Source organism: Vanacampus margaritifer, chromosome 1, assembly GCF_051991255.1.
Source record: "Vanacampus margaritifer isolate UIUO_Vmar chromosome 1, RoL_Vmar_1.0, whole genome shotgun sequence".
Lineage (NCBI taxonomy): Eukaryota > Metazoa > Chordata > Actinopteri > Syngnathiformes > Syngnathidae > Vanacampus > Vanacampus margaritifer.
The window spans coordinates 28,494,740-28,514,494 of record NC_135432.1 but is presented as its reverse complement, the minus strand read 5'-3'; the positions used below and the strand labels follow the sequence as shown (position 1 = coordinate 28,514,494).

General features: G+C 38.9%; 1 protein-coding gene across 3 annotated transcripts in view; it reads right to left on the bottom strand.

Annotated features, from left to right (window-relative positions):
• Nucleotides 1–3,593: 3,593 nt before the first annotated feature.
• The window catches only part of nadka (NAD kinase a), a 28,082-nt gene continuing 11,920 nt past the window's right edge, over nt 3,594–19,755 (bottom strand). For 2 of the 3 annotated variants that reach the window (XM_077545142.1, XM_077545150.1), the window contains exons 4-12: nt 12,861–12,990; nt 12,661–12,769; nt 11,175–11,260; nt 10,983–11,085; nt 10,779–10,897; nt 9,220–9,319; nt 7,469–7,626; nt 4,880–4,962; nt 3,594–4,658 (exon numbers count right to left, since the gene is read on the bottom strand). In XM_077545142.1, the coding sequence (XP_077401268.1) occupies nt 4,511–4,658; nt 4,880–4,962; nt 7,469–7,626; nt 9,220–9,319; nt 10,779–10,897; nt 10,983–11,085; nt 11,175–11,260; nt 12,661–12,769; nt 12,861–12,990 (1,036 nt within the window). In that variant the 3' untranslated portion in view covers nt 3,594–4,510. Of the gene's footprint in view, nt 4,659–4,879; nt 4,963–7,468; nt 7,627–9,219; nt 9,320–10,778; nt 10,898–10,982; nt 11,086–11,174; nt 11,261–12,660; nt 12,770–12,860; nt 12,991–15,901; nt 16,283–19,755 lie in introns of those variants that run through there. The other variant, XM_077545161.1, reaches the window with a different exon arrangement.

Here is a 19,755-nt window from a genome sequence, read left to right as displayed (position 1 = left end):
CAATAAAAATTCAATGTTTTTGATATTTGCAAGCTCCTCTCCAATGGTGTCGTTAGACCTATTTTACGGGGCTCAAGCCTACCTAAAATGTTCTTCCCTAGGCGTTATTCCTAAATGAATGTCATTTGCCTCTCTGTTGATCAGTTAATAATTAATTCAATGTATCTTAATTAATTGAAAATGATAGACTTACTTTATGACAACACATTTACCTTTTTTTGCATACAGTTTTTCGTACACTTTTTGTTTTATTTTAACGATGAGAAATCCAGCGTTGACTCTTTACCGATGCAACAGAGCCGTGTATATATGATTCCATATATATATATATATAGAGAGAGAGAGTTTGGCCAACTCGGTTTCGGCAGGGTAACAAGATGACGTCCGTATGTCATGTGATCAGCAGTTGACCAATTACAGCGTCAGCGTCTATACACGGCTCTGCGACGCAAAGGAAGACATTGCCATCTAAAGACAAAAAAGCGCAATTGCACTAGCTATAAGTTGGAACCCAGAGCCAATGGAGAGTGGTGCAACGGTGCAGTCAACTTTAGTGTCGTTTAAAGTATTTTCTAGGTGTTTTATTATAACATGATGACTGTGATATGCTCGGAGCAGAGTCCAAAGTCTGGACAAAAGCAAGTGCTCATAAAGTCAACAAAAGCATTTATTATTATTATTATTTTTAAATAACCACATATAGCCTTGTGGCTTACATGCAGTTTAGTTCCTGGTGAATTTGTATACATGAGTATTGCCTTTAGCCAACAGAGGACGCGCTTTCCTGTCTCCTCTCCTGAAAAGCTGGAAGGCGTTTTCGCGCACAAAGCCCCGCCCCCCACGTTAAAACACTGCCAATAAAATAAGTTCAACTGAAAAAAAGAAGTGAAACTGAAAACCAGTTGAAACTGAAAATCTGTGACACTCGGAAAAAAAGAGAGTATAAACAAAATCAGCAGATTGGCATTGAAAAAGACATAATACAAAAAAATATGCTTCAAGAAAATAGTGTTTTTTTATGTCTGTATTTTATTTTTCAATGCAACATTTTACAATGCCAACACTTGTTTTAATGTCAATGCAGCTTTTTTGGGGGCCACTGGGGACCCTTGCTGCATAACTGCATACAGCACCTCACCGAGGAGTGTGTTCCACATTTACAAATTGCATTCCTTTGTTAAGGTGTCACTTGTTTTAACTACTCAAAGAAAATAAAAACCCCAAATACTTCCTGGAAACATTAGGAGCAACCACACCTATTTGTTTTGAAGTAACATGCCTACACACATTGTCTCCTTGAGAGGGGAATTCAATTCACCACACAGGTTTAACCAGCGGCCAGGTAAATGTCTGTATTGTCCCTGACGTGTAATATTAACTCTATGAATTAGTGACTTTCAATTAGAGCACATGATGATCTGGGAGTGGCCCTGCCAAATAGCAAGCACCTAATTATGTTCATACAGTTCTGAGTTCATACAGTTTAAGGTGCTCAAGTGGCTATTGAGTGTACTGAACTTCATTCATACTCATGATTTATTGTCTTATTTTTGTCATTTTTCATCTGCCACTATAAAAAAATTGATTGGCATATCCGACTGCAGGTGAAGTATTTTGGGTTTTCTTTCTATTTTTATTTTTTTTAAGTATTCACTCAAAAGCAGCACACGTTAACCCAACACCAGGCACCACTAAAACTAAATATAAAACATGGAGAAATAATTAATTGTTTTTAGGAACTCTTGATTGTTGCCAATTTCAAATAATATACACTAAAAATGCTGGGTTGTGGCAAAAAAAATAGATTCTTATAAGATTCGCGATTCTCATTTAGTACAATTCATAATCAATTTTAAATGTCCCTAAATCAATTTTATTTAAATTATTTTATACTGTCTTCCCTTTGTTTGTGTGTGCTTTTATTGGGAGAGCTGTTCATGTTGTACCCGATTTGGCCACTTAGGGGCAGTGTGGTTCCATGCGGTCTGATACACTTTTAAATTGTAGCCAAATTAGAGAGTAGAAGGAAAGTCACGATCAAGTTATTCCAATAAAAGTATTTTTTTTTTCCAGCGTGGAGTGATAAAAATGCCGCGAGTAGCGCGCTAATTAGCATTAGCCAGTCAGACTGGAGTAGATCATTACGATTCCTTGAACATCTATAAATTGAAGCAAAAATCATTGTTAATCAAATCATTTTGAAGCAAAAATCGTTCCGAATCAAAAATCCATTCTGAATCGAATCGCACACCCAAAAAATAAATAAAAAAAATCGGAATCTAATCAAATCGTGAGATATTCAAAGATTCCCACCCCTACTAAAAATGCTGGGTTGTTTTCCAAACCCACTCACTGGACAGCTGTGGATTTCAAGCAGATTGGGTTGCTTTTACCCTAGGTTAGGTTAATTATTTTGACCTAGCAGATTGGGTTGAAGATTGGATTTGGACGGGTTACCGATTTAGATACAGTTTTGGCCCAAGCCTGTATAAAAGTATAAAACTATATAGAGTTGTGTCAGGATAAGCATCTCGTGTAAATACTGTGTAAACATGTCATGCAACTGTGGGGAAAGTTACTTGTTGGTAATAACATAATTACTTTTAACCACAACTATGCAGATGACCTGGTAACCCATTACCCCGCCTACTGCCTGAAGACAGCTGGGATAGGCTCCAGCACCCCTGCGACCCTTGTGAGGAATAAGCGGATTAAAATCTTGACCCCCAATAGGTGAAAAAAAACAAACTAGTTTCTTTTTTTAGAGGAATACCTGAAATGTTCAATTATGACTATTTTGACCCATTTCTGCATCTAAGGATGAGTAAGAACCCATGGGGACAGCAGAGCAGTGGCGTCAAACTTGTTTGGAAGTAAATGTCATAAAAAATGAATTAACAGTTTTGTTAGTTTTTTTTTAAAGGAACATGCAAGATCAATCGTTCACCTTTGTTTGGCAAAATGACAAATGCAAGGGCAACAGGAACAGTGTGAACAGTCTGAACTATTTTGCATTTGTTCCTGTTTTGGATTCATCTGAAGAAGACTGAAAAGGCTGTTTAAAGTTGTATTTGTATTTATTTTATTTTTTAAACACAATGCCTGCTAGCCACACGTGAGCTAAAGTGTTTGTTTATTTGAACATATGGCAGTTATATTTCTTGTCCAGGTGAGAATTCTAACAATTGCCCTACTGTATACGACATAATTGTCTCCGTATTTTGCTGGCGTCGGGCCGAAAGCTCATAAGTTACAATTTGGTGAATTTAAGAATTTTCCAAAAATCCATTCAGTTGGTCAGTCCACATATGTGGATGTCATTTTATTTATTTATGTATTTATTTTATAAATGATTGTTGACCAATCTAAAGTGTTGAAAATGGTTCACTCTTTGATGATAGTGTTAATGGTTGAACAAATGCTGTGTTTGGTGTCTCCTGAAACAAACAAAACCAGTTTGGAGGTTCAAGGTTTTCGGCCCAACGCCAGCAATTTTGTTATAATTTTCATGGCCAGGTGTGAAAAATTATGAAAATTTTTATTTTCAAAATCTATTGTTTTTAATATGAAAAAATAAATCCTTAAACAACAAATGGAGCAACAAAGAAAAAAGTACCAGATTTATTTTCCCATTTGATACAATGTAAACATGTTAATAAAAAACATTTGACAAAATACATCTTATTAAAGTGGCACATATATACAGTACGTACTTTTCTGAGTTCAAGAGCTCAGTTGGTCCTCGTTGCTCGTCTTTTCAATCCAATGCAACGTTTACACGGAATGTTACCGTGGTTACAAGATATCTTCGGTTAGGCCACACAGCTGCTTTCACTATGGCTTACAAGTCTAAAATAACAGACTTAGATTGAATCATTAAAAATAGGCTGCATGTGATGTCCACTGAAAGCAAGAAACTACGTGTGTGGATGGCTACTGTGAAAATAGATTGGTGCGATTTTTTTTTTTTGGTGTTTGTTTTACAAAAATGGTCATGATACAAACCTGGAAAAGTATTGTTTTCACACATTCTAGTGTTACTAGTCAATGTAAGGCACAGTCCACAATGTTGTCTCATGTTCTCACACATCAAATTTTGAAAGATGTGACGACATGAGATTTGGCCACTAAAGTGCAACACCCTCACCTTAAAAAAAAAGAAAAGGAAAACAAATGTATAGTTTTTAACAAGGTAGTAGAGGTTTAAAAAAAAAAAAAAATCAGAAAACGTGTTCTGAGTTCAATTCTAATATTTGAAGTTGCGCACGTTAGCATAATAACATCCCAAAATCTTGATCTGGTGCCTTGGGACGACAAAGAAACGGGATGATCCCGTGCCAACAGTGAGCCATTTGAGTCCATTCTAACATCTTTGCATTTCTCAAACTTCTGATACAAAACTGCTGCTGGTCTTTTTCAATGGCGCTGGAAACCTACTACCGTAAAAAAAAAGAGAAAAAAAAGGAACGTTTAAGAGAGCACGGTGCCGGTAAAACAAAGACTTGGAGTCTCAGAAGTCCTCGTCCTCGGAGCTAAGGTAGTTTTGCTTCTTTCTCACGTTCCAGTGTAAACACTGGGCCAGGCTCTCGAACCAGTCGTTGACCGGGTTGCGGAAGCAGATAGAGGGAACGGGGAAGCAGGAAGTTGTGATGGCAATGCTGGGGAAAAAAAAGGAGAAAGGTGATGTCATGTGATGCTGCCCGACTTCCTGGTGAAGCAACACTGGGGATTTCGATGATTGTTCAACAAGTTGAGACGACTGACAGCTAATTCATGTTGGAGGAGCTACACGCGCTTTCAACTTCCACATTAGATTCCGCAAAAGAGCACATTGAGTGCAAAGATAGTTGCACTTCTAATTCTGAATTAGTGGACTGACCTGTCCCCGTGGCCGATCTCCTGCCGGCGTCTCCCGTCGAATGACACCCACGCCGTGTTTCTGGCATCACGGGACAGCATGATCTACAGAAGGACACACATCGCATCCAAAAGTCAATCGTGAATGTTACGTTCTTATCAACAAAAACTTTAGATTAATCTTTTTGCTTAAGGGCTACAGTTGATTTAAAAAAGGCTAAATCAATTGTATACAGGATGACATAAAAAAAAAAAAAGTATGTAAAATAGTTGATCTAATAATAAAATAATTCATGCTCATGTTGAAATTTACAGTGAATCTGTAAATGATCTTTAATGTGCAGCATATGTAAAATATATATTTACTAACTTTATTATTTACAATAACTACGACTCCACCATTCAACACATTTAAATAAATACCAATTTTAGAGGAAAAACATTTCATTCAACAAAATACTATTTTTTTTTTTAAATTACAAAGCAGTGTTATTATTATAATATATATATATTTTAATTAATGTCATTACTCTATCAATTATTCACTTTAGGGCTGGCACCTTCCATGTCCAAATTTGGTCAATTTCTCAAAATTGCTCGAAATGGTTAGTCCCCATGCATTTTTTTTAAATAGTATTGCCCAATCTAGTGTTGAAAATGCCTTGCTCTCATTGATAATGTAATGTTAATGGCTCAAAATGTTTTTTCGGGTTTCCTGTAAATGATGGTTTCGGAGGTACGAGGATTCCACCTGATGGCAGCAATAATGTAAAATTGTTCAAAATAAATTAAACTATTGAATGTCGAAATTAATAAAAGAAATAAAAATGAATCCATAGTACATTTTAAGTTAGCCAATTTTAGAGCCCGCTCATACCTCTGGCAACAAATGTTACAGGACTTTAGATCAATGAGTGAGTCTGCTGCAGAACATTAGCGTGCCATGAGAGATTATCTTTAGTACCACGGGAAATTATGGCCATTTGAAGTTACTGTGGGTTACGAAATCTACTATTATTTTTTGATTTCAGTAACTCACTTCACAAAGTGAAACTTGTATAGAATCACTACACACCGAGTGAAACTGTTTCTGAATTTCTTTTTTCGTTTTGATGATTATAGCTGACATCTAACAAATACCTCAAATTTGAATTTGAATATCACATAAACTCGTCTGCCTCACAGTTTTGAGTAGGGATGTGCAAGGGGCCATAACCAAGGTTATGTGGCCATTTCATGACCAGGAACTAAAAATAAGATACTCCATCCCCTTCCATCCATTTTCGGTTTCCCTGCAATCAGTGCACAGTTGAGAGGGAGGTGTCTGCTGTGTCATCCCTCGCCGTACCCGCGCACGTTGCCCGCACCAAGACTAAGAGCTCAGTCTTCCCCCACCGAATCATGCCCGAAAGGACACGGCTAAACCATTGTTAAAGTATTTAGACAGTGTAATTTGGATATACTACTAATGACCATATTTAAAATAGCGAAAGTTTGTGGCCAAAATGTAGCGAGCATTACAGATCACATCGAGTACATTCAAATGATTAGTTTGAACCCAATTATTCTCTTTGTTCACGTCATGTCCTCTTTCAATTGTCTTTTTTTTTGTGCTATATTTGAGTCCAATGTGGGTTCGAACTTCAAACTCATCGCGCGGCAAGCTTTACATTCTTGAAAAACAACTGCACAATAAATGAAAATAACATCAATGATTAATTTATGTATTTACTGTTTAAACGTCGTGCCGCCTTGTGTCGTTCACCGCACAGTTCTTGCGCTTCCGCCTTTGTGGCCCTCGGTTGCGCGTTCCGTCAACGGTGCTAGTGTGTAGTGTGTCTGTCTCAGTTATCCGAAGCATTTCAGAGAGTTGAGACGCCCTGCGCGCGGTGAAACCCAGTCGGAATCCGTGGAATCTACCCCATATTAATTTGTGTATTAATTATACTTCAGTAATTATAAAATGTTGTTTTTACTATTGCTCTCTGGCTCATTTGTTTTAAATGTTTGTTATTTGTCAAGTTTCATATATTGAAAAGTAAAAAAAGAACGTTTATTACCACCCAAATAAATACATTTTAAAAAATAAAAAGAGAGCAAGAGTTAGAGTACTAAAGTACTGAAAATTGGTACCGTTGAGTACCGGTATCCATTCCCAGTTACCGAGAATTGGAACAGAACCGGTTCAAACATGAAAGGTACCCATCGCTTTACAAAATGGATATTAATTGCATGCAAATTTAAGTAAATGAGCTATATTGGGATGCATAGGTCTTTCTTTAAAATTATCTGTCATTGTTTTTTGGGGGGAAATTTTATGTATCAAAAGTACTAGTGGTATCGGTACATTGTATCAGTATTGGTGACATCCCAAGTTTCAAATCTCAGCTCTAGTGTTTCTGTGTTTTCTCAGGCTGCCTCCCACGTTGCTAAACCATTCGGGGTAGCTTTATTGAAGACTCTACATTGTTATAAGGTGTGGATATGAATGGCTGTTAGTCCAAGGTACAGCATACCCTGCCTCCCAATCAACATTTTTTTTTTTTTTTTTTAAAAGCTCACCAGTTATTTGAGAGTGCAAACAAAAGCAATGTGCTTGTGTCTCATGTACCTTCAACTCCACTCCGGCCGGCACCACGATGGGTCTGAAAGAGAGGGAGTGGGGGCAGATGGGCGTGATCATGATCGCCGGCACATTGGGGTGTATCATGGAGGCCCCCGCGGCCACTGCATACGCTGTGCTGCCTGTAGGCGTGGACACAATCACGCCTGTGGGAACACGGAAGGACTTTGGTTCACTGCATCGCAGGTTCAAGGAAGACCCACTGAAGACGGATATTTGATTTGATTTCTTGTGTTCAAAATGTTGTTTTTATTTTGTTTCCACTTTAAAAGCTAGTTTTTTTCCTTTTACTGATTTGTTTTAGCTTTTCATTTATTCTGCTTACACAGCATGTTGGAATTTTCTTAGTTTTCATCTTTTCATTCAATCTTGTTTTTAAATGATTATATCTCCACCTCAGTAAAGTGCTGTGGATTTACCTCGACAATGAATGGTGCTATGATGAAAAAACAAACAAACTGTTTGACCTACAGTAATTTCTGGACTATAAGGCGCACCTGACTATAAGCCGCGCTAGCTAAATTTGGGGAATACTCAAGTTTGTTACACATAAGCCGCACCTGACTTTAAGCGGCAGGTGTTTTAATATTACCGCACCGGGTTCCCGCTACTTTCTTTTCCATAATGAGGGTGCAAATTGTCTCGCTCTCGTTCTGTCTCACCTACTGTATTTGGGCTCACTTGGTTTGTTTTGCTCTGCCTGACGCTATTGTGCTTCCTTTATAGTGTGTTCCCTTGTGATCTGATGGATAAGCCGCACCTTTGTATTAGCTGTAGGGTCGAATGCAAGTTAAAAAAAGTAGCGAACATAGTAGAACATACTGTAACTAAGGATGTTTTAGGGATTAATTAACAGACACATTTAATTACACTTTTTTATGTGTGCACTCTAGATGGCATGTAACTGCCTCGGGGCCTAATTCCACTGTGCTATTTGCATGCTCGGTTGAGTGAGACTACGGAAGAGTGAGTGAGTGGTATGAAGGTGTCGCTGGTGTGTGCAAGTTGCATGTTAACAAAACAGAAGTCGGCTTCACGGAGAAAAAAAACACAAGCAGAGCCTGTCCACTCACTGTAGGGAAATCAGCAAATTAGCCCGAAAGTGTGACCACACTGAATCTGGTAGAAGGGAGGGCTCCCCTTTGATCCCGACTAGTCTGGAGTTCAAGCCTTGAAAATCTTGTCAGCTCAGAATGCATCTTGAAATCAGATATCTATTATTGTAGCAGGTGTAATTATCAGATGATCCCCCCCCCCCCCCCCATTTAATATAGTATGTCCACAAATATCTATTCATCATCCATAATGGATTGAACTGAATATATTATTTATTGTTAAATAATTGATATGACTTTAAAACAATTATGCTATTTTTTATCATTTCAGTCTCACCTCAAAAATTCATCAAATAAAATACAAAGATTTTACCAGAAAATATAGCAGTGTCATCTTTTGTCAGTGATGTGTGATTACGAGTCATTTTTTAAGAATTAAAGTCTCAACTTTGGAAAAAAAAAATGTTTTTTAAGTTCCGCAGACTTCAGGGATGATGAAACGTGTCAAACCACCGTGTTGCAGCTAACGCGTTTTGAAATACCGGTGTCTCAAGATAAAAAGACACACCTTCAAGCAGGTTTTACATTGTCACGGAAACACAACCTTGCCAAGCCTGACCTAGGGCCAAACAGGTATGGACCAAGGCCAAATTCTGTGTGGGAGACAAATAATTGTTTTCTCACCGTCTCCCTGCACAGTGGTGATAAGGTGTCCGTCTAGGAAGAGATCCACGTTGGAGAGGTAGGAAGAGGGCCCTCTGTCCACTACCACCTCATTCAGCACCTGAAACATGTGTGCCATGATCAAACATCCACACCTCATTCTAACCATCTGCAAGCTTAATATGACCATGGGTGAGGCTGCCACAACATGTGGATTCATTCCAAACATCACTTTTCGACTCTAACCCAGCTCTACTCATCAGCTTTTTGCTTGGAAATACAAAACAGGCCAGCGGGAAACTACGAGAACACGTTCAACAGTAGACCAAAAGCAGCAAGAAAACAGCCCTTTGCACTGCAGCATAACGGATAAATTTCTAATTTTATTAGCAACAATTAATACACCAATTATTTCTTCAACTAAAATAAAAATGTTCAACTTATATCATTGCTGTCTGAAAGAAATCTAGTAGATCCAAAATGGTCAATTTCATGTTTGCACAAATTGATACTATAGGCCTGCCCCCACTTTGTCAGTTATTTTTACAAAATATTTTACAATTTAAAGAACCAAAAATAGCTTGAGAACAAATCTATTAGTGTTCATAATGCTCAAAATGTCTGAGATGAGTTGTAAAACTCCGCCTATTTCAACATTTACTGAATTAATTTAACACATTTTCACTATATTACTGATAAATGGAGCGCAGTGTTGAACACAAATTTGTCAACAATAAAAACTATAGGAAAATTTAGTTTAATTAAAGAAAAAAAAAAAGCAAATTTACTGGTCGCACAGGCGCGAGTAGATTTACTTGTCTCAAAGTTTAGTAGCAAAATGCCACCATTTGGGCTAGTCTGGAGCCCTGGTATTGAAAATTATATAGGAGGAACTAGGGTGGAAAAAAACAAGATTGATATAAAAGTGTAAGCTAATCGCTGCACCGTGCCAGCCTGGAATTGACCAAATGCTTAGGCGTTGCCCTGAATTTCCCAATGGCCACTACGCCCCTAGAGTGTCAGCGTGACCGGCGCCCTATTTGTATCATTTTAATCAATGACAACATACATTAGAAATTTTTTAGCATATTAAATTATCAATTGATATTTTTGCGATGGTGTTTAGATGAAGTGAGTTTGAAACCCTGTATCATAGTAATATAAGCAATAATAACTTGAACAAAGCTTTTTTTTTACTGAAATATTGTTCAGCATTGTTTTTGATTTCCTGAAAATAAGTGGTTTTGTAGATCCTTTTTTTTTTTTAGATATAATAATGGAAATTTTATTAGTAAAAAGTTTGTTTTTTTCTAATACTTTTTCATCTTCTTATTTACAATATACCAATTAATATCTATTTCACAAGATAAATAAATAAAAAGGAAAAAATATAGAAACTTTTTAATGAACAAAATTGCAAAGGTGGGGTGGGAATCGCTAAATGCTTACATTTATTTACAACAACATTTACAACATAGGTGTCAAACTCCGGTTCTCGGGGGCCGCAGTCCGGCTTTTTAACTCAAAGTGTATGCAAACAAGTTGGAATTGAGCTTGTAATGTATCTGTACTGACATTACCTGATAGTTTGTGGCTTTGCGGCTACTGTCCACTTCGCCATTGGTCAGAATGACACACTTTTCCCTCTCCCGGTGCACACGCACTTTCAAGCGACTTCGCAGCACTATGGCTGCATTGCCTAAAAACAGTGCTTAGTTTAGAAATGAATTGTATTTTTTTTTTTGTCTGTCTCTAAACACATTTCTTCGAGCAACATACAATACCTTCAATAATTTGGGTGACCTGAGACTGATAAGTGTCAAACTTGAAAGGCGTCAAGAAGCCAAGAGAGCCCAGATGGAAGGCCATCACAGGTGGAACACTCTCCTGCATGACGTCAATAATGTGTAAGCGATCGAAGAGTTGTGCTTCACAACACTGATTGTGATAACACACACAGTAAGTAAAGCTTATACCTGAAAGAGCGAAGACGCATAAAGCAAAGTTCCATCTCCACCAAGACAGATGATGAAGTCCACACGGTTGGAGATGTCATCGAGATCTACGAAAAACACAAAGGTATACCATTTTAAAATTAAAAGTGGGCAATACTGTAGCTGAGACACAGACGTGGGCACAACTGAATTCAAGGGTCCTACTGCTGTGTGAAGCAAGGAAACTAGACCAATTCATGTTTAGATTGACACAAAACTATGTACCGGTATATGTGTACATAGGGAAAGACAGAGCTTGCTGCCTAATTTGCAACTTTGGGGCTAAATTAATTAATTATTGATGGGGATGATTTTGTTGCTGTTAAAAAAACAAATATTTTTTGGGGCAGCTTCCAGAGTACAAAGCGCATTTTTGCTGACGTGCACTACTTGCAGCATCTCTGAAAAAAAAAAAAAGAAGAAGCTGTAAGCAATATGGTCACTGTAGCCAATTTAGAGGCATACTTAGCTCATTTAGCCATTTACAGCAATAAAAAGTTTATATTTTGGCTATAATGTATTTGATAACGTCATTATTTTTAATGTACAATTAATACCTTTCAAAACACATTTTGCCACTTGCTGTTGACTGAAAATGACATCATGTGTGCTCAGCGGTCAGCTAACAACCGATCACGGCTCAACTGGGTTTGGTCATGAGACGTTAGTAAACTGAGCCATGATTGGTCATTACCAACTCTACATGAGAAAAGGGTGTGAGAGCTAGAGAGGCGAGTGCAGTATTACACTTTGGTAACGGATATATAGGACAGGTGAGCGATGCAGTGTGATGATGACTATTGACTATATGAATATTCATTTATTAAGAGTTGGGTTTAAACTGCTCTATGTAGCAATTTTCCTCAACACATCTTTACAATAGCCTTTTTATTTTCAAACCATTTTTAACCAGCAGATTATCATCTTAGCTGTTCACAATGGGTACTCCTGCAAGCCTCTGGCCAATAGTTTTAGTTTTCAGACTGGATTCGGGTTTGAATTTCCCGCCCTCTGTCTGCAAAGAAAGGAGTGTGCATTTTCACTTTGCGGCCACACATGGCAATAGCAATTCTGAATTGAATTCCTTGCATTGAGCAGCTTTAAACAACAAACTATTATCTTTGTAGAACTTGATGCTTATTAATGCTGTAAAAAATATGCTAACAATTGCGCTGGGTGTGTGCGCGTGTGTGTGTGTGGGAAGGAGGCACATTTTGTCTTAAATGGTATTTCATTAGCTTCTTCTATTAGCAAAAGAGTAAAATCTATATTATTATTATTTAAATTTTTTTTTTATTTTATTTAATTGCCCAGCCCTAGGTGAACCCAATTTTTCACTCCGGCAATCTGCAAGACACTGGATATATTGCGGCTGTGATTATTGACAACAAAAGGCAATTACTGCTCATCTGACTCCTCTTTAACAAGCATTTAACTGTGGAAACCATCCATCACAATGTCTTCATACCTTCTCTAAAAGTGCAGAATTTCTTCGTAAGGGTCCCAAAGTTGTCATCACCATCAATGGCTGGGTCCTCCAGAACCTTCTTTTCTACATAAACAATCATGTTTTTGACCTAAAACACAAGCAGAGAGGCAAAAAACGTACCATTTATGACACGTGCATGATATCATCGCCAAAGATTCAGTGTTTACTTTCTGCCACACCTCAGTGAGGAACATGCAGAGCTCCTTGAAAGGCTGAAGCAGGGCGGCGTCTCGGATCTTCTTGATGACAAGGACACTCTTGGGGGGCGTGTTCCACGTCAGCCGCTGGGTGGCCGGGTCCTGAATGTGCCTGGTAAACATGTAAACAAAACCTTTGACTACACATGAGCCTGGCCTCTTAGGCTGATGTAAGGCCACTTAAGAAGCTAACGCGTATGCAAGCAGCAATGTGTGGCCGCTATCCTATTAAAGCCATTGGCTTAAGGTCTGCAGTAGAGTCCCATGTGCCGTCTGCTCAATTTCACCCTATCGCAAACTCCGACAGTGACCGGCGGATATTTTTGCCGAGATACAACTACAGGAATGGTATAATAACAGCATATGAGAAGGACAAAGATCATTAGACAAACCGGATAGGAACTTATTGTCAAGAAGAGAACATGTTTTCGTTACATATCTTCGAAATTTGGGATAACACGTAGAAAGAAAGATTTGTGATAATATGTCAGGTTTACCTGTTAGACATTTATTAAACACTACACAAAAAGGAGAGAAGACACTCAGTTTATGTTAGACAGCTCGCGAGGAGAGGAACTTGGAGCAGACACTGGAATTTACAAAGTAAAATGTATGCTGACTTGCCAGTGCGCATAGCTGGAAATTAGTGACTGATCAAGTTGGCCACGGAATTTCAGCTATGAAATGGGTTGGATGGTATGTCATCCATGCAAGCAATTTCTTTAGTTTATGATTTTACTTTTTTCATCTGACCATTTTACACAAAGCTAATCCAACACGTGCCTTTTTTTCCTTCCTTTTTTTCACCTCAAGGCCATTTGAGCCGCTGCACATTAATTTCTGCATCCCACTGTGACATTTGGGCTGGTCACATGTGGAAGCTGGTGGGCTCATATCCAAATAAACCGGACTAGAAAAATCAATGATGTCTTGTTAGAGGACTTTTTCCCTTGCTTCCATAAACTGTGCTTGGCTGGCGACCATTCTTGGATGTACTCTGCCTCGCACCCAAATTCAATTGCTAAAGGCTCCAGCTCACCTTTGACCCCAATGAGGACACACGCGCAACAGACAATGAATGGCTGGATAAACAAGAGGAAAAAAATTGTCGTATTGAAGGATAATCACGGTTTTGTGTGTTGAAATGCTGTTCAGATATTTGAAAATGAGATTACTGTAGTTACTGACAGTGAAGCACCCAGCCCATAACTGCCTCTAAAGTCTCCTCACTTTGACATGTCACCATATTGTGTGAAAAGAATGTTTGCTTGGGGCTCAATACAGAAGCATTAAAAAATGATTATGAAATGTGGGAAAGCATGCACGCAATTTAAAAAAAAAAAGTTTTTCAATGCTAAGAAACAAAGTAGGATAAGCTTCTTCTGCTGAGATTCAACATAATTCCACCTCAATTTAACACACCAAAAAAAGCATTAAATGCCAAACATTTAGCCAGTATAAAATGCTATGTAAAACTCATTGAATTTGTGGGATTTCATTAAAAAAAAATACACTTTCATGAAAATGTGTATTTTTTCTACGGTTCAAGATGCAGCGGGACACATTTAAGGTTACCAATGAAAACATTTGGGGAACCAAAGAAACAAACACAACAGGAGTCTTAAAACAACACATTTCCAGAATAATCCTAAATTCTGTTTTTTAAAAAAATGACTTTGCAGGAGAAAAATTCTTACTTTTTCTTTCTTTCAAAAAAGAACAGCTAGTTCCTTCACCAGCTGAAAATCGAGACAACCTAGTAAATTGTGTGCAGGTACTTTCACATGTAGAAGTTCAACAACTACATAACTTGAGTGGGGAAATTAACTTGCATTTTTTAAATATTAATTTCATATTTTTCACAATACAATTTAATACTCTGCCAGATTTCTTTACAATGGACCCTCTCAATTTACGGGAGATAGGGACTGGGGCAGCAGGCAGCGAAAATCCACGTATATTGTCACCCATTGATATGCATTGGGTTTATTTGTAAAATGTTTTTCTTAAACCTCTCAAAATTTTACAAAACACAGTGGATAAATATCCAAGGAGTTTCCACCGACAAACTAGAAAACACACACAAAATTGAAAAAAATCTGCAAATGAGCTGATGAACCGGGAGTATGCGGGGCTCCACCGTACTTCAAACTTGGTAATTGCCAAAGTCTGGATGAAGAAGACAGTTTCACTAAATAGCGAAACTCATGTATTACAAATTTCCGTGGTATTGGCAATCATGGGTGGGGAATGGTGCTGCATGTGCGAAGTGAGACGCCATTCAATTCTTTTGAGGATCCGAATAAAGACAAAATGTCATCAATGGAACAGTCCAAGTTTGAGAATCATAATGGCACTGCCATTCTGTTAGTCATCTTTCCAGCAAAGCAGGAAGTAACACGCTAACAAACACATGGCCAAACAAACAAGAAACTGAGATTTGCTCACAGTCTGCATTCCAAAGAGTGACAATATAGTTCTGTATGATTTTAATAGAATTTCTGAAAAACCAAAAATCCAATGCTGTAAGACTTTAGTAGTGTATTGTATACAGGTATCGGGATCTAAGAACCCCCCAAAAATAACAACATTAAATGCTATGCAACAAATCCCATTGGTCAGGTCATGTTGATGCTTACACAAAAGTAGCAGGCTCTGTTGATTAATTTTGCCTCAATTGTGTCAATATATGATCAAATCCCTAATAGACAAAATCTTAATCAGTTCAACAACTATTATTCCAATTCCTAAATGTAATGCAGTAACAGCTAGTTACGGATAAAAACAGCCCAATTACTTTGAAACTCAATCAAACACTGACGTCTGTAAAGCGCCGCGATTTTTGGACTTACACTGAACACCTCACTCCCTGCCCCGCCTCTTTCAGCAGGTGGAACCAGTCCAAAACCAAACCCCCGCTGCCAGCATTGACTTGAATATTCATCATTTCCTACATCAAGGGTTAACATTTCAGCAAGCCTGCATATTCTGACACAGCGAAGATGCGTAGTAAGTGCTCTCACCATTTCCATACTTTGTTCTCCTTAATGCCCGGCACGTCCTGCAGTACTAGCTTCATGGTTGTACACATGTGACAAGGTTGGGAGCAGCTTCAGAGGACAGACAAAGCTGGAGAATGGTGATCTGTCAGGACGCCCACAACATCCTTGAAGCCGAGAGATGAGCCTCTGTCCACGGTGGAGGGCCTCTGTGTGCGAGGATGGGGGGGCAGGTGGGGCGGGGAGCAGCTAACAACCTTACAAGCTAGACTCACAACTGCTATATTTGTCCTAGTGAGGACTTAACACTAAACCCTCCTGGTGTGTTCTGCTGCTGAATCGAACTCCTCGCTTGTTTTAAGCTTCCTCTCAGCCACGCCCACCCTGCTCTCAGCTGAGCACGCCCATTTCAGGGAAGGACTTGCCTATACAGTATTCCTTTAATTTTCCAACAGGTGTGCTTAACAGGGAAATCAAGTTGAAGACGCTGCTTTGCCCACAAGCGCTTTATCCACTGTAATGCCATGCTGTGTTCAAACAGGAACAACCGTCCCACAAAGGTTAAATATGTGCAAGTGTGTTTCAAAACAAGTGACTTTCAAAACAAATGAAATGACAAGCGACAAAGGCTCTTACTTGATGCTATAGTTAAAAGAAAAAAAACAACACCATACATTCCTAATTCATCAAGCTCAGTTTTGTCAAAAGAAAAGGTTACGCCCACTTCCTGGCAAGAGGAAGTAAATTACACTCAATGATGTCATAAGATATGTTTGGCTCTTATTGAGCTTGCCCACTTTGCACGTCACCATTATTTGACGTGGTTTTGTAACATTTAAATGTAGGTGGAAAGAAAAGGTGCCTTCCACATTTGACAAATGTTTCACATTTATGGTACAAGATGCCAAAAGCGCAGAGTTTGAAATGGCTTGTCACCACTTTGTAATCACAACAAATGTTGTGTGCCGACATGCTGTCATCAAAGCATGTCAGGTGAAACCGTGTCAAGGCATGCTTGGGTGTGTTTGTGCACATGTGTGTGCCAGAAAGGCAACAACAGTGTCAGCACTCAGCAGATAGTGACTGAGACGTCAGTGAATGTCATATATTTATCGCTGCTGCTGAAGGGTTTATGATTTTAGAAGAAGACTGAATTATCTCCCAGTTTTAAGAACAGACCAGAGGCATTACTAAATATTTCCAGAGCCACAAACTTGTAGATACATGACCTGCTGATGGTCTTGGCCTTGTGCAGAGTTACAATTAGGATCATTTTCTACATCACGTGATAGTGGCTGGGATTATGCAACATCATGTTTGAGAATAATAAAATTAAAGCGGGAGACAATTGGCAAACACTGGCCAATTTGAAGATGATTTTTGAAAATGCTTTGACTGGCAGACCGATTAGTCGGTCAGGCCCTACCCTCCTTGTTTATCCTCCGAGCTTACTTCCTTGTTTATCCTCCGAGCCTCTCATAGCTTTGATAGGTATACATCTCCTATGAGTCCCTTCTTAGGCTTCACAATAACATAATAGAATCTTATAACCAAGCACCATTACACAATTTGGGGAATGGCATGTGCTCACTTATGGTCATTGGCTAACGCTAGCATAACAACAAAGCATCCAACTCAATGTACAGTATTTGCTGTCTGATGGAATGAATGTGAAGTTACTGTAAAAAACATTACCGTTCTAAATTCTAATTGCATTAAAAGCATCCAAATGCAGTGTCTTTCTTCTTTGGCTCCACAATAACATTTGCAACACAGCTCACTAAGCATATATGTCTTACCTGATGCCGCATTTTGTATGAAAGTAGGTTCCACAAACGGCATCAAGACTTCCCCAAATAGTCATTTGTACAACACGTGGTCACCTTCGGAACGCATCAGCGCATATACGGACCCCTTTTTTTGGGGGGTAACTTCTTTGTGTTTATCATACTGTAGATATTGTGAAATATTACATATGTTAGCGCTGTATGCCAGTGAATATTCTCTTAGTGCTGTGGCAGCTAAGGAAGTGTAAACATGACACCCATTTTGGGGAAGTATGAGCCGACATGGCAGCCATATTGGGGGGGAAAAAACATTTCTATCAAATGCAATGCATGGACAATGAAATTAAGTCTTAACTTGCTCGTTTCTTAACTGCTTTTCATGTAATTTACTTTTTGTCAAAACCAAAGTATGTGCTATCCACATTCATAAAATACACAGACGACTTAAACCTCCAAGCTTAGTGTCACCATAGACACACAGCTCAAAAGGGACATTTGTATCAAGGAAGTAGGAACTGGTAGTAATGGCAGCCGAAATTGTTAGCAAGTTAAGAAAACTCAGAAAAAATAGGTGTCTAAACATGAGAAACGTCAATCTATCAAAGTACTACAGTATGCAGATAATAGTTAACATTTTGAGCATGGGTACCAGGAAAATTGGAGGCGCACATTATACATGAGTAGAGAGAATCAACTGCTTTTGAAGACCTGCGGTTTGTATGGAAAACAGGTGAGGTAATGCTCACAGCCGCCGTGTGCCAATGAATAAAACAAAACAAAGGATCATTATCGAAATTCACTTCAGGGTGTGGGCAGGACGTCAGAGTAACCAAGATGAATGCTGGAGCACAAAGTGTTGGACAAATAGAAAAAAAAAAGATGTTACCAGTAGCTATTGCCAGTATTACAACCACACCCCATCCATAGAGAGTCAAGAAGAGGTTATCGTTTCCTGTTTAACAAAGCCTCATGAGCCACACTGGCACAAATGTGTTTCCGTATAAGGTTGATTCAAAACATATCACTGAATGATAGTTTAGTCTAGAATAAAGTTGTAATTTTAACAAGTCAAAGTCAAAATTGCCACACAAACAGTTTGAGGCTTCCCATTTGTATCCAGATGCTATAAATGATGAGACAAGGAGACAAAGGCGATTCATGTGTACTTCCTTTACTCTCTACAACAAAAGCTACAGGTTCCGTCTCCTTTGCGTGTCCCCCAGGATTCACTGTAACAAATGTGGAAAATCAAAGACCTCAAGGCAGTGAACTGGCAGTCCTCCTCCAAGAGGGGCGAAATGGCTAGTGTGGTGCACACTCACGTCAGAAGCTGCTATAAGAAAAGGTGGGTGATAAGGAATGAGGGATGGGCGGAGTCCAAAACAACCGGCACACCCTTTCCATCAATTTGAATGGTTTGCCGTCACAGGGGCAGTTGAGGGTCATCAGGTAGAGGGTCTGCCTTCTGCAGCTCAGACAGTTTGAAGGGTTTTAAAACAAATGCCTTAACGTATCGATCTTGCCAAGAGCTGGTGGAGCCTCCACCAGCACCATCGTTCAGGCTGTTGAGACGTCCCATGGTGCCACAAGTAGTACTTAGTAAAATCCGTCGCTACTCCTCTGAGCTGGAACTGAGTATCACTATGCTCACAATTGTGCTGCCAAAAATCTGGGCAACTCGAGCACTGCAGCGTAGACGCTAGCCTTGACATTCGCCAAGGTCGGGGTCACCAATTGTTGAGATGCAGTAAATGAAAGGATGAGGAGACGAAAGCAATTCATGTGTCTTTACTCTCCACAACAAAAACCTAAATGTTTACAGAACAAGCAGCACGCTACTCTCCTTCATCCCTTTTTAGTCTATCATCCCTCTGACTGCAAAAACCTCCCTTCTCGTTCCGGATGAACGTAACCTCCTTTCTCTTAAAGCTAAGGGTTCCCAGTGAATGTCTCTCTCCCCTTTGTGGGTCACGACAGGGCGATATTAATAAATATTTGTTCAAAACACTTTTGGTTGAGGCTTGTAGAAGCCCCCAACAAAAAGAGATGATTTCAGCACAGTGTAGTTCTTTCTCAGATACAGACACAAAC